Source organism: Anabrus simplex, chromosome 3 (genome assembly GCF_040414725.1).
Source record: "Anabrus simplex isolate iqAnaSimp1 chromosome 3, ASM4041472v1, whole genome shotgun sequence".
NCBI classification, from domain to species: domain Eukaryota; kingdom Metazoa; phylum Arthropoda; class Insecta; order Orthoptera; family Tettigoniidae; genus Anabrus; species Anabrus simplex.
The window spans coordinates 264,866,142-264,880,389 of NC_090267.1; the positions used below are offsets into that span (position 1 = coordinate 264,866,142).

The 14,248-nt window shown below is 35.8% G+C and overlaps 1 protein-coding gene across 1 annotated transcript in view; it reads right to left on the reverse strand.

Annotated features, from left to right (window-relative positions):
- msl-3 (male-specific lethal 3) overlaps positions 1 to 14,248 on the reverse strand; it is a 222,170-nt gene that overhangs the window by 59,738 nt on the left and 148,184 nt on the right. The window contains exon 9 of the mRNA XM_067143009.2: positions 5,767 to 5,989. Coding sequence (XP_066999110.2) covers positions 5,767 to 5,989 — 223 coding nt within the window. The remainder of the gene's footprint in view (positions 1 to 5,766; positions 5,990 to 14,248) is intronic.

Consider the following 14,248-nt stretch of genomic DNA (forward strand, 5'->3'; position numbering starts at 1 on the left):
TAAATGCCAGAAATGAGCAAAATGCTTTATTAAAGTTTGAAGACAGAAAAAGAAATAGTCTCTCCTCTCGTGAAATACTGACAGTGCAACTAGACTGCTTTATTTTCTTCACAGATGGAGATGAACTACTCTCCGCCTTCCTTTTTCCTGAAATAACAGTAGCTTGGTCTTGTACTCTACTGACACAAGGACCATGTTCCATTTCTGTATCTTCATGTGCCTTTAGCTTGGGAATTTGAAAATACTTCAGAGATGTGTCTGTGCCATTGGACAGCTTTACCTCATCCTTAAAAAAACTCTGAAGTGGCTCCCACTCTGAAATCAATCTTTCCAAACATTTCCCCAAGGATAACCAGCATGTACACACATGCTTTAATATTTTTCTAACATCAGTTTGGTACAAAGCTTGATACGTTTTGAGACAATCTTTTCTCTTCGAGCTTTTGTCTAAATAATAATAAATATCAATTAGCATCTCATCAATTTTGACAGGAAGGGAGTCTGCACCCTTCATGACAGCCAAATTAATCAAATGACATGGGCATCCCATAATAATGTTTTCGCACTGCTCTCTTAGTTTAGCAGCAACACTGTTTTTTCTTCCCATCATAACAGAAGCATTATCTGCGCTAAAAGCTATACAGTTCACCATCGGAACGTCATATCTTTTCAGAACATCCAGGGGCAAATTAGCAATATTAATACCAGTAGAATTGCCTTCCAAATTTTCCATGGATAGCAAACGATTTTCAATCTTTTTCAATTCTTTGTTGAAAAACGAGACGACGATAGGATAGAGCTTACTATCTTTATCAATGCTACCATCAGTTGAAATCGCAAAAGGTTCAGTCTGTAAAGTTTGAATCACCTTACTATCTGCATCACGGGCCATTTCATTGATTATGGCAATGTTTTTGTTCTAGCACACGCATATTTCTTCGCAATGTCTGAATCTGGGAACATCTTTCTGAACAATGGCCCTGCGTGATCAGAACAAGACAATGCAAGGTTATGTTCGACAATGAACGCCGTGAACAAACATTCTGCTCGAGTGACTGCATCATCTTCATTCCCACCAACAAAAAAATTTAAGTAATTTTTTGTTCCTCTCGAGACAGCTAGCACTATCTTTGTGTTTCTGTGCGACACTGTGAGCTACAATATCTGTTTTCCCTCCATGCGAGATATTAATATCATACTGACACACACAACAAAATGCATAATAGTTTCCTTTATTAGACTGTAAAATGAACAGAAATTCAGTTTTATAGGTATCCCTGAACACTTGGAGATAACGTTTGTTACGTTTTGTAGTCATCATGTGAAAAGAAAATACCACAAACTGTCACCGACACAACTCTCTGAAATACATTGAAGTCATTAAAATTATGAACTCTGATCAACACAAAAGCACTGAAATACGCGAAACTACCACATACAAAACAGATCAATATGTCTCTTACATTATTAACATATGACTTCGACAGGGGGAAAAGCACAGAACCACAAGGAAAAATACATGGTCTAAAACTCCAATGAAACTACGCACAGAAACGAGGGCGCGAACCATACAATAACAAACTCACTCTTTCGTCCCGATCAACGAAGTCCCTAGCAGTCGCTAGTGCGCATGACCTTCTCTGACTCGTAGGACGATTGCCGTCCCAAATTCCCACCTGAACAGCACACACGCTGCTGTAGTGAGCAGGAAATACGATACACGAAGGCGACGGATGATTCGCCCACCAAATAAAGCATCAAATACCGGTAAATATGCTTAAAAATGAGGTTGCATAAATTACACAAGCACATAAGAATTCGTCCTAGGGGAAGAGTACTGACCGTACTGGGGCCTGTTCCACAAGAGTATGGTCTTGTACATTACAAGTAAATTCTCTAGTAACTTGTACAAATACCAGAGTTTCTGTTCCACAAAAGAATTTTCTACAGTTGTACTTTACTACTCCATACTTACAAATTACTAGTGAATTTTTATAGGCGTGTTCCACAAAAGTACTAGTACTTGTAACTTACTAGCGAATTGAGAAGAATTCTCTACCAGTGAAAGGACAATAATATATAAATGTACTAGTGCTATTTAAATACGCTTATTTTGGATACATTTTGATAAATATGTGGTCTAGCAGTAGTGATAGTGATGGTGATGAAAATGAAAACTATCGTCTGTACAGGGAAAGAATAAACTTCCAGTTTAACACTGTATTTGAATACAATGAACGTTTTAGGTTAAGCACAATACAAGTGGAAGAACTTTTGATAGATATTGGCCATAGCTTAAAATATCCTACGAACAGAAATAAATCTCTCTCTGCTAAACAACATTTACTAACAACATTACATTGGCTAGGAAATGGTGGTCAGTACCATGGTACTGCAGATATGCTTGGGATGGCAAAATCTTCGGTCTGTGGTAGCTGCAATAAATGATATAAAATTTCCTCAAATTGTTTGTTGGCCTGAAAATACTGAAAAAAAAAAAACATATTCCAAGAAGGACATTCCTGGAATCATTAATGAGCAGAATATCTCTTACATACGTCCAACTTTTCCCCTCAAAAGCTCCATGAGCTTTTCCCAAGTCAAATATTTCCATCCAACCATTTATTTTGTCTTGTTTTTTCAGACTCTCGCTGAATCCACCGAAACAAATATCTTTCCTACCTTCTATTTCCTTCAAAATGAATAACTTTGTTTCTCTTGACATCATTTTAACAATTCATGCAGAGTTTGCAATTTCGTAACAATTAAGTTTGGCGGCCGAATATCGTTATTAGCGGCATCTGATTCCTAATGACAGACCAAGGTAGGTATGTTAGACTCTCGTAGAACATACGCGAGGATCGCGGAAGAACAGAATAGGTGATAACGGAGTAATTTCCTATCATCAAAGAAATAAACTGAAAAATAACATCGTAGCATTAAAAAATTTACAGGAATATTAGTTCTTTCAATCTTTGCTGCATAACTTACAGTAAAATACGATATTACGATAAATGAGGCAAGCATAACCTAATTCAATGAATGGAATACGAAGATAAACAGCTGATTCATGCTATGACGTAGTATGTTTATTGATATGTCGTCACTTGTAAAACTTGTAACAATTCACTGGTAATATACAAGAGACTATCAATCTTTTGTGGAACAGAAATGTACAACTCCATACATTACAAGAACCCACACTAGTAACTTGTAATGTACAAGACCATACTTTTGTGGAATAGGCCCTGGAGGTTATATTGGTCAAAAATAGGAAGAAATAAAAATAAATAGGAAAACCGGAAGACGAGTTAAAAATCGGAAAGTTTCCAGGTAAATCAAAAGGGTTGGCAGGTATGAGGAAGTAAAAACTTTCTCTTGATTAGTGAAAACATGCAAACAAATATAATAGGTGATTCGAGTATATATTTGATGAAAAATAAATTAAATAAGACAAATTATAAATATTTAGCATATTTCTGAATATTTTAATTAGGGCATTGCAGGTTTCTGTAGTTTCAGTGAATGTGTGATAAATTTATGTTTTCTCAAATAATTATGTTCCAGTCTGTGTAAGAAAATAGTTTCAGAGCCATTCAGAGGCATATTAGGAATGCTGATACACTTTTAGGTCAAACATAGATTTATTCTTCATAAAGCAACATACATTTGGATTCAGATTCTTTTTTAAAAACTTTTTGGTGCAGTGGAGTTGGTAATAAAATGTATTAACATTCCTTAAAATACGCCTTTTCAATATAAAATGAATAAACCTTGTCTTAATGAAATATAATTCCATTAAAAATGCTCAAATTATAGACGTCTCTCAAACACCATGTCACCAGTTATGTTCCTCTCGGAATACGTCACCAGTAGAGGGTTAAAAGTCTGAATTTTGGTAACGGAACCGACATTGTTATTCAAATTAAACAATTTAAGTAACATGCAAAACCGTACCTCATGTTTCCGGGAACGAGAGTTTCTTTGAATTAGGCAAGATTTTGAATTAACCGATTTCAAATTATCGAGGTTCTACTGTAATATGATTTTGTTCCTTCCTCTTGCTTGTATTAACCTTATCCTACACTTTCATACCAAGACTGAAGATTCATTGAAACGGCCCCTAATTTTCAAGCATAACATTGTGAATGATGCATAACCACATACTCAAAAGCAGCAGATATGTGGTAACTCCCTATCTTCACTCTTTTCTAATTAAATTAAATAAACAAAATACACCACCTGAAAATCTGTTGAAACGTGTATAAAAACTACATGAGTTTTCTTTTTCTTCTTCACAAGCATAAGAAAGAAAATAGTAACGTGTGAAAAAGAGAATGCAGAGTAAAAACTTTTGGTTATTTGTGTCTGAGGAAAGTTGGAGAAACAGGAATGAAATTTAATTTGAAGCCAAGAAGGGGTACATAAATTAAATGAATTTTTCACAAGATAGTGTAACCTTACTAATGTATGTATCAGAACAAGGATAATAAAAGCAAGACCTGTGAAATGAAGTACCTAAGGAACAGAATTGGAGTGATAAGACAGGGTGTTGGAAAAATGGACAAGTTATAGAAACAGTCAGTGAGGGTAAATGCATAATGTAAATTAAAATGGTATGGGAACATGAAGAGAATGAATGACAAAAATATCATGAGAGATGTTCAATATGAAAATGGAAGGAAAGAGAAGAAGAGCACCTATTACAGACAAGATGGGTGAGAGGAAACTCCCCTGGTATGGCCATATTGTCAGAAGCAGCAAGACTGCACATGCTAAGGTGGCATACCACGTCACTTGATAAACGACAGCCATGTGGCCACCCTACAAAGCAATGGCTTGACCATCTCACTGAAGATGCATGTAATGAATGTCAGCCCCGATGATGCCTTAGATTGAGTGAAATGGTGGAAGGCAAATCAACAAGCAGACCTTGCACCTGTGTGGGATATACATTAGGATGAAGATGACTTAGATGAAGGCTAACACACAGATAGCTGAAACGAGTGTATAAAAGAAACAGGAGAAAAGTGGACAATAGAAGGGATAGGATCACCTTGATGATGATACTGTGATAATGAAGACAATGATATTAAATTGAGAGAGAGAGACAGTGTGTGTTTGTTTTGTCGGCAAGGGGGAGGTTTGAGGTGACAAGAGGCACAGTGGAAAGCAAAACAATAGCTCCGGTGAATTGAAGAGGGAGGCACGAAATAATAAAGCTGCAAGGCTCTTTCTGATGATGCTGGAAACTAACAATGGACAGTTGCTTTGAATAACCCAGAATCAGAAACTGCAAGACTTTTTATCTACAATAAAAGAGCGAAGCTTCAGTCAGTTGCATAGGAGCGAGAGGCAGCCATGAGACAGTAAGCAAGTGATTCGGGAAAGTGGCAGCAGCGAGCAAGTCAGTCAGCTGGCTATAGGGAGTTTCGAGTGTTGGTTGTGGAATTAACTTCTCAGGGAATGACAATGCTCTACGAGAAGCCTGCTGCAGGAGTTCGACATGCTGGAGTGCTATTTGGTCGGCCAAGTTAGTTTCAACTGCATGAAGTGAAAAACTCAAACTTGAGGGTACTTGTAACTAGCTATAAATAAAAGCTTTCAGTAGTCATTTTAGTTTAAGGACCCCAATAACCCTCAACAATACAGTTAATTTTGTGTACACAATGGCATATTTTACCAACATTCTAAATAGTTTCAAATACAAGTTATCCATCAATCCAGTTCATTTCAAGTTACATTTTATTCTATGGCTGCACTAACCTGGATAAGTTGTTGTAAGAATTAGTAGCTTCTTGTTTGATTGGAGTAAAGGGAAATCCTGAGTCATGGTTACCAACTCTTCCTACATTTCTCACAGTAAGCTTGCTAATGCCATTTGTATCAGTGCAGTTGATAGCAGAAAGTAAGCTACTTGATGGCTCATGCCCATCCACGGAGTTGGGAAGGCGATGTGAGCGTAGGCTCCTCTTCCTACCTTCACCACCTGTAAATTAAAGTCACAGTACATCACTTATGAGCTTATACACTCAAAATGTGAGAGTTCTTTCTCAAAAATATATTGAAATACATTAAAAGACAGAGTGAAATTTAGCCAAAAATTGTGAAAATAAAAATAAAAATTTATTTTCTTTTTTTTCATCATAAATACACCTCTGACATTTGCGGAACAATTGGCGATATCTTTTTCCATACGCCGACATTTTTGAGGGTATACTGCAGGTTTTATGTCCGGTGCATGGGTGTTTGAAAGCCCTCTTACCGAGCTCGATAGCTGCAGTCGCTTAAGTGCGGCCAGTATCTAGTAGTGATACAATTCCTTTAGTTTTGCCAATTGCCACCTTTTCAATACAATAAAAATATATTACAAACTTACATATTTATTATGATGTTTATATGGTACATGTTTCACTCCTTTTCGTGAGCATCATCAGCCAAACTATCATTAATCTAAGATTGTATAAGATCATAAAACAATTCTTTTGGTTCAAGATTACTCCTATAAAACTAATTGATAATCTTATAACATCTTAAAAGTCACACAACAATAAAGCTATGTCTTAAGCTAACACTTTTTGTCTAAAATCTTCTTCAGTCTAACATTTTATTGCCGAAACTCATCTGGTGAACATCTTTTAAAATTGTTTAAAAATAAGAATAAAATAAACTTTTGAGATCTGGCTAGTTGTGTTGATTCCTGTTGCTTAACTTGTATAATTGTCATTAAAACTTCATAACAGTATTGAATATTTTCTGCAGTTGATAATTGTCATTATGGTCGATAGACTTGTTCTCGTTGCTGGAGTAACATTTATAAAATGTATTGGTATTAATTTATATTATCAATGGGGTAAAATTGTTCGTGAACAAACTTGTTGATGAAACACTTTCTGATGTGATATTGGATTTAAAATGTTCTCGAACGTTCCATAATGGCTCGTTGGTGTATCTGTAATGAAAGATAAAAATTATATGTTTATGGTTTTGATTGTATTTCTGTATAACATCTTATTGGAAGAATTGTCACTTAATTTCCTTTCTGCTGCGTAATTGTTTGGTGTTACTCCTAGCCTCTTGAGAACTACTTGTTGTCCTGTTTGCACTTCTTGTGTTGTATGAGTGAGTGTGGATGAGTTTACGTTTTGGCGGGGAGGGGGAAGGGGAAGTTAAGGTAGGCGGCGTATTGATAGCTGCAGTAGACTGTGGAGGGAATAGTCTAAGAGAAGTGAGGGGAGGAGTTGAGTTTGTTTGTATCAATAAGCCATTAACTTTTATCGGATTAAAATGTTTATAGAATTTATTTATATCTGATTTGAGTATTTGTATTAGTTCCGGTAATTGTAATAAGTGGGATTCTTTATTTCTATTTTGTCATTTAGGTTTTTATTTTTATTGTATTGTTGATCTAAATGAATGAATATGTTTTCCAATTCCATCATTTTTTTTTTCCTTTTTCTACTCTTCTTAAGATTTTTAAATCCCTTTCAATAGCTGTAAAACTGTGTCCAGTTTCTCGCATGTGTGTACTCATTGCAGAATGTTTCCTGTGTTTGGCTGCATTTACATGTTCGAGATATCTTATTATAAAGCTTCGGCCAGTCTGTCCAACGTATGAAAGATTGCATTCTGCGCACTTGAGCCTATATATTCCAGATCCTTGATATTGATTACTATTTATATTAACTTTATTGTGGTTGAAGAAAACGTTTCGGTTCGTGTTTTGGGTCTTGAAGGCAATGTTAATATTTTGTTTTTTGATGGTATTAGTGATTTTGGTATATAGCTGGGTTAGTAAATGTGAAAGTTGCAAATTTGGATTTTTTATTTTTATCTGGTGCAAGATTAGTGGCCAATTTTATTTTCACCTTATTAATGATTTTGTTAATCATTTCTATTTTGTAACCGTTATTGAGTGCTAGATCTTTTATTAAATCAAGTTCTTTCTTTAAATTCTTGTTTGTTAATGGAATTTTTAGGGCCCTGTAAACCAAACTCAAAAATGCTGCCTGTTTGTGAGAGTTGGGGTGGAGTGACTCGTTTTTTATCGTTACTGGAGTAAACGTCGGTTTTCTATAAATTTGGAAGTCAAATTTGTTTCCTGCTCTCTTCACATTTACATCTAGGAAACTTAATGAATTGTTCCTTTCATCTTCCTTAGTGAATTTTATATTACTTTCTAATTTATTTAAAAAATCCAAAATATTATCACGGCCTAACCACCCAAAAGCTGGTTCTATTGCTGTGATTATATTATCACTATTGTTCAGTTTACTGTCTATTATAACAAACATGTCATCCACGTATCTCAGCCAACGGTTTAGTCCATCTATGTTATTTAAAATTTTAACATGTTCTAAATGATCCATATAAATGTTAGCTAGTATACCTGATGCAGGGTCACCCATTCCTAAGCACATTTGCTGATATATCTTTTGATTAAATGTGAAGTAATTATTATTTAAAGTAAATCTTAATTCATTTATGAATTCTTCTATTTCACACTTACTTAATTTACTATGATTGAATAAATTTATTTTGATTGTATTAATGGTTTCGTTGATCGGTACGAAAGGGTACATGTTAGTTATATCATATGAACACATTTTATGATGTGGTTGCAGTTCGAATTTATTTAGTTTATCACAGAATTCTATTGAATTATTAATTGTAGAATTATTGTAAAATTTATAGTGCTTTTAAAAAAAATGATGTACAAATTTAGAGGTCTTATATGTTGGGCTATTCATGCAGTTGATTATAGGTCGCATAGGTATGTTAGCTTTATGGATTTTAGGCATGGCTCTGGCTGTCGGTATCTTGGGATTCATATTTATCAGCTTCTTACATTCTAGATCATTAAAGAGAAAAGATGAATTTTTAAGTAATTTCTTTAGGTTTCGTTGAATTTTGATTGTAGGATCTTTCTGTATTATCGAATAGGCTCCATTTGAGAAAAATTCTTCTGTTTTCTTAATGTAATCTTGCTTATTTAAAATAACTGTAGTTTCTCCTTTATCAGCTTTGGTTGCTATTATGTTGCTTTCGTTGATTTTAGTTTTTAATTCTTTTATTTGTTTAGCGAGGTCGGAATTTAAGTTGTTATTTATTTCTTTTACTAAGGTTGGAAGTTTCTTTTTAACTTCGAATCTTGTATCACTTTGCGATTCTAAAGGCAATTTCCCTATATTAGATTCTACTTCAGCTACAGTGGTTATTACGTCTTCTATTTGATGTTGCAGTATCTAGTAATCGGGAGATTGTGGGTTCGAGCCCCACTGTCGGCGGCCCTGAAGATGGTTTTCCGTGGTTTACCATTTTCACACCAGGCAAATGCTGGGGCTGTACCTTAATTAAGGCCACGGCCATTTCCTTCCAACTCCTAGGCCTTTCCTATCCCATCGTCGCCATAAGACCTATCTGTGTCGATGTGACGTGAAGCAAATAGAGAGAAAAAAAGCCCTCTTCTAATAGATTTGCCTAGCGAGTGTATTTTCTCCAATTTTCAAGCTAATTAAATCAAATTTCTTCCTGCCAAGTGCCTAGGTTTAGGGTATAAGGGAATGGAAAAGTTCAGTGCTATTATAGGAATGTAGGGGCCGATGACCTTCGATGTCAGGCCCCTTAAAACAACAAGCATCATCATCATCATCATTACAGGAATGTCAGGTATGGACTCTAAGACATTCACAAGTCATCTGTGTGCTTTAGGAACAGAAAGTACCACTATAAAAGAGGTGTTGTCACAGTCAATATCACAGAAAATAACAAGTATTGCTGTTTGCAATGCTGTAGCAGAATTTAATATGGGATGCACTGCTGCAATTGAACTCAGGTCCTCAACAAAAGTTCATCATGTAACACAAGAAATTTTGAAGAAACGTGACAGTCGCAGGATTTATGAACGTGCTCGGTCAGCCTCAAGATAAAGGTTCAAAAGTTGATAAGATAAGCTGACATAGTGTAAAAACTGCTTTTCATAAAAATGCACTTTTTTCCTATTTCTATTTTTAAAGATAAAATGTGTTCCTTGTTCAACAGTTTTAGAGCAACCAAGCTGTACATTTTTCTGCATGTTCTTTGCTGAAAGTTCTATAAGTTTAAGCATTACTTTTGTTTCTGCACAAATGGAAAGCTCAGAAAAAACTTCAAGCATAAAAAAATGACACTTTCTTGAGAAAAGAAATGTATCAGAAAATTTTCTGTATCACATTAAGTAACAGAAGACTGTTAAAATGAATGCTTAAATTAACTTGTGCAGGAACAACACACCAGAAAATAATTTTATGATTGTGCTAACTTCCTTAGTTTTGTGCAAGGAGAATTTTGAAATGTTGCATAGTTTAAATAATTTTTTTATCAATATCTCAGAAACTATTGAAGAAAGGGGAATAAAATTTTGTAGTATGGAATAACACACACATGCAGTATGACAAAATATATTAAAATTGGATAATAACTGAAGAAATTAGAAAACTCGCTCCCCGTGTCCCTAAGTGCAATATTTCTTCAGAATTTGTGGTATTGATGATTGGTGAAATACTCAGCCTCTCCTAGAGTTTGTTTGCAATCTTTTGTTCTTCAGCCTGCAAGTGTAAGTAACTGAAATGATCCTCCTTCAGAATATGCTAAAACCAATTTTACCTATATAAATAAACCTAGCTGTTGAACCCATCGCTGATGAACAATCACTTAGCATGTGCACGATTACATTTCTGTCATGTTGTTGCTGACATTCTGAGGCATAGGTGAGCAGCCTCTCCCTGTCAGCAGCTTGTGATATACTCGCTTCCTGGCTCTTTCTGGCCCTATGCAGTTTAATCCTTTTTAATTTTTTAAAAATATTTTACATTTTATCTCTTTCCTTTCCTTCAGGTAAAAACCAAGTCATAAGGATAATATTCAAATACAAAGCATTTAAGACATTGAGAGTATGATCTCCATACCAACTCTCCACAGAGTAACTTCCAGACGACCGCCACTGACATTTTCCTTTTTCACTGTATTAGAAAAATGTTAAATGAATCAAGTTTGCAAGTAATATTCCAAATCCTTTTTGTCATAAGTAAAGGTATGAAAATATTGCAACCGTGATGAATACCAAGAAAATAAAAATAATGATTTTTTGCATTTAGGTTTCCTTTTCATATCTTAGCAATTGCACCTCTTTAAGGTCAGTTTCATTGTTGTGAATTAATACTATAAGCAAATATTATGATAAGCCATATTTTCAGTGAAATACAAGCACTGTAGAATGCGTAATATTTTGACGCAGAACAGGTCTGTAGTTTTAGAACCGAACTTAGCCCAATGAGCGGTACAACGTGAAAGTTTGAAATTTGCATACAATAAGCTGTTAGCAAACTGTGTTATGGTAGACAATGTTGGAGATACGCTGGTTAGAAAATAATCAGAGAGATTCTAAGAGGTATCCCAGGCTTGATCTGGGAAAGTAGAGTACGCAGTCCAAATTCTGGGCCAACGCAAGTCAAGAAATAGTCCAGCCAGGGATTCTTATAATTTAGCTGGATTTTGGTAAGAATCTTACTAACTCTAGATTGTAAATACGTCAAAAGAAGAGGATAAAGTAAAAACTAGAAACTACATTTTTAAAAGAAAACGAAAGTTGTTTTAAAAACCAGGGTTTTATTCACATTAAACAGCTATGTTTCCCCACTTTCAACAAAGATGAAACAAACTGCCTCATTTAAACTAGGAACCGTAATTAGAATAATAATAATAATAATAATAATAATAATAATAATAATAATAATAATAATATTAAAACCGAGAACAAACAACCTAGTAAAGATTGAGAAAAAATGACGACTTGAATATAAAATGAATCTTACAATATCAAGCAATTAACATGGCCAGCGTATAACAAAAAAAAAGGGGACAAAGGTATAATTCCATTCTACAACTTGCAGCAAGTTGACAAGCTGTTACCAATAGTGCCCCGTGGTGTAGGGGGCAACGCGTCTGCCTGTCACCCGGCGGCCCCGGGTTCGATTCCCGGCCGGGTCAGAGGTTTTTAATTGTAAATGTTTAATATCCCAGGCCTGGGGACTGGGTGTTTGTGTTGACCCTAACGTTTCTTTCCTCACATTCAACACTTTACACTTCCACCATTTACAAAATACACACAGGTTCCTCACAGATGGTGCAAGTAGGATCAAAAGATCTTTCTAGGTCAACGCTCTGAACAAATAGCATTTTTTAAAAAGTTGACAAGCGAGTTAAGCAAGAGAATCCTTTGTCGATTCACCTCTGTAATATATATATATGGCCAAGTAATGTCCTTTACTTAATTATCTTCCATATGATTGCTGCACTGCATAGTTCATGCCAAACAACAAAAAATCCATAACAAATATAGTATAATTAGCTGGCAAGAACACCCGCTGAATCAAAGTTTATGCTAACTCCCAGAGTTTGTCCGGTGATTATGAACAAAGCCATTAGTACGAGTGCCCCTGCTCATGTGACGTAGAAAATGATGAAACAGCACAACCAGCACACTGTTCTCTAATTGCCGATTACCACATGATGCTGAACAGTTTCACGGGCTTTTACCTCAGTATTTATACTGATTATGAAAGATCTTTCAGAAAATGCTGTGACATGTGGACAATGTCTTAAAGGTTATCAAAAATGTATTTGAGAGGTTACAGTGACTTCTCAGAATTCAAGATCAATGCCGGGTGTCTAAAGGCTTATCGTAAGAGGTCTCAAAGTTATGGCACCTGAGTGTCATGCGGCGAGCTCTGCACCATGGAGCTACAGCCAATCATAAAAGAAATGAAGATATGCTAAGAAACTGAATGTGAATTCAATAATCAGTTACATCAGTGAATACCAAGAAAACTGGAAACGTCAAATGCAAAGGATGGGGATCTGGAAGACTACCGAAGGAGACCCAACATCACTAACCAAAGGCAAACAGATCTATAGGATGTCTGATGACGTGATGGAGAGAAAAACTTAGTTTAAGAACAAGTTGAACATAAATAAATTTTAAAATTATGTTAGTGTAGTTATCAGAATGACTTAACAATTTTCTTAGGCTGATGATGGCAAGTATAGTTGCCGAAACCGGTCCCAATAATGAGATCAAATAAATATGTGACGTATTAATACTACTTTGTAGTATTGAATAGGTGGAACCACTTACCCATATTTCTTAAAGTAGTGAAACAAAAACAATCAGTGGATCCTATTCACAATGCCTTAAGTACTGGGATGATACTTATCTAAAGGAGTCCAAAAACCAGGTCACCGGCCCCGCATAATAGTACTAATCACTGGTAAATCAGAACCACGGTGTTCCTTCTATAGTGGTACTAATCACAGGTAACGTAAGCTTATGGTGTTTCTCGCACGGTAGCACTAGTCACAGGTAATAAAGACCCATGGTATGTCACACACAATGGCACTAGTCACAGGTAACACAAACCTATGGTGTTTCGCACATAAGGGTACTACTCACAAGCAACACAAACCCTTGGTGTTCCTCACACAGTGGGACCATGGCGTATGGAAAGAAGAAGCGAGTTCTCTCTCGTAGTTAATAGGCGGTGGTGGCAGAGTATGCTAGTGTAGCTATCAGTGAACAGCGCTGCTCACGTTAATACAATAAGCGGGTGCGGCACTATACAAAACGTACACAAAATAAATTCTCAAAGTCTTCCAGTTGACAGAATGACCTTTGAATTAATCCCTCTCATATGCCATGTGTGTACAGTCCAGGAATACTTGAATAGAGGAAGCTGGTAAACATACTAATTTAATGGCTTAATGTTATCCTCTTAAAAGATTTCAACATCAGTAATTCTGAAATGACTTACAAAGTATTGAGATATAGTTGAAACTATTATGCACATTTCACACTATCCAAGACATATCCAAAAAGTTTTAACTCACAATCGAAAGCATTATGCTGTCCGAAACCTTGGAGGAAAAAAAAAGAAGTTGTAATTCACCTCTTTGCCTTTATACAGCAAAAGAACGTTACTATGGAAATACTGTAATTACGTATGCACTGCAAAATAAGCATGGAATCAGAAAATGCCACCGAGCTCGATAGCTGCAGTCGCCTAAGTGCGGCCAGTATCTAGTATTCGGGAGATAGTGGGTTCGAACCCCACTGTCAGCAGCCCTGAAGATGGTTTTCCGTGGTTTCCCATTTTCACACCAGGCAAATGCTGGGGCCACGGCCACTTCCTTCCCACTCCTAGTCCCTTCCTGT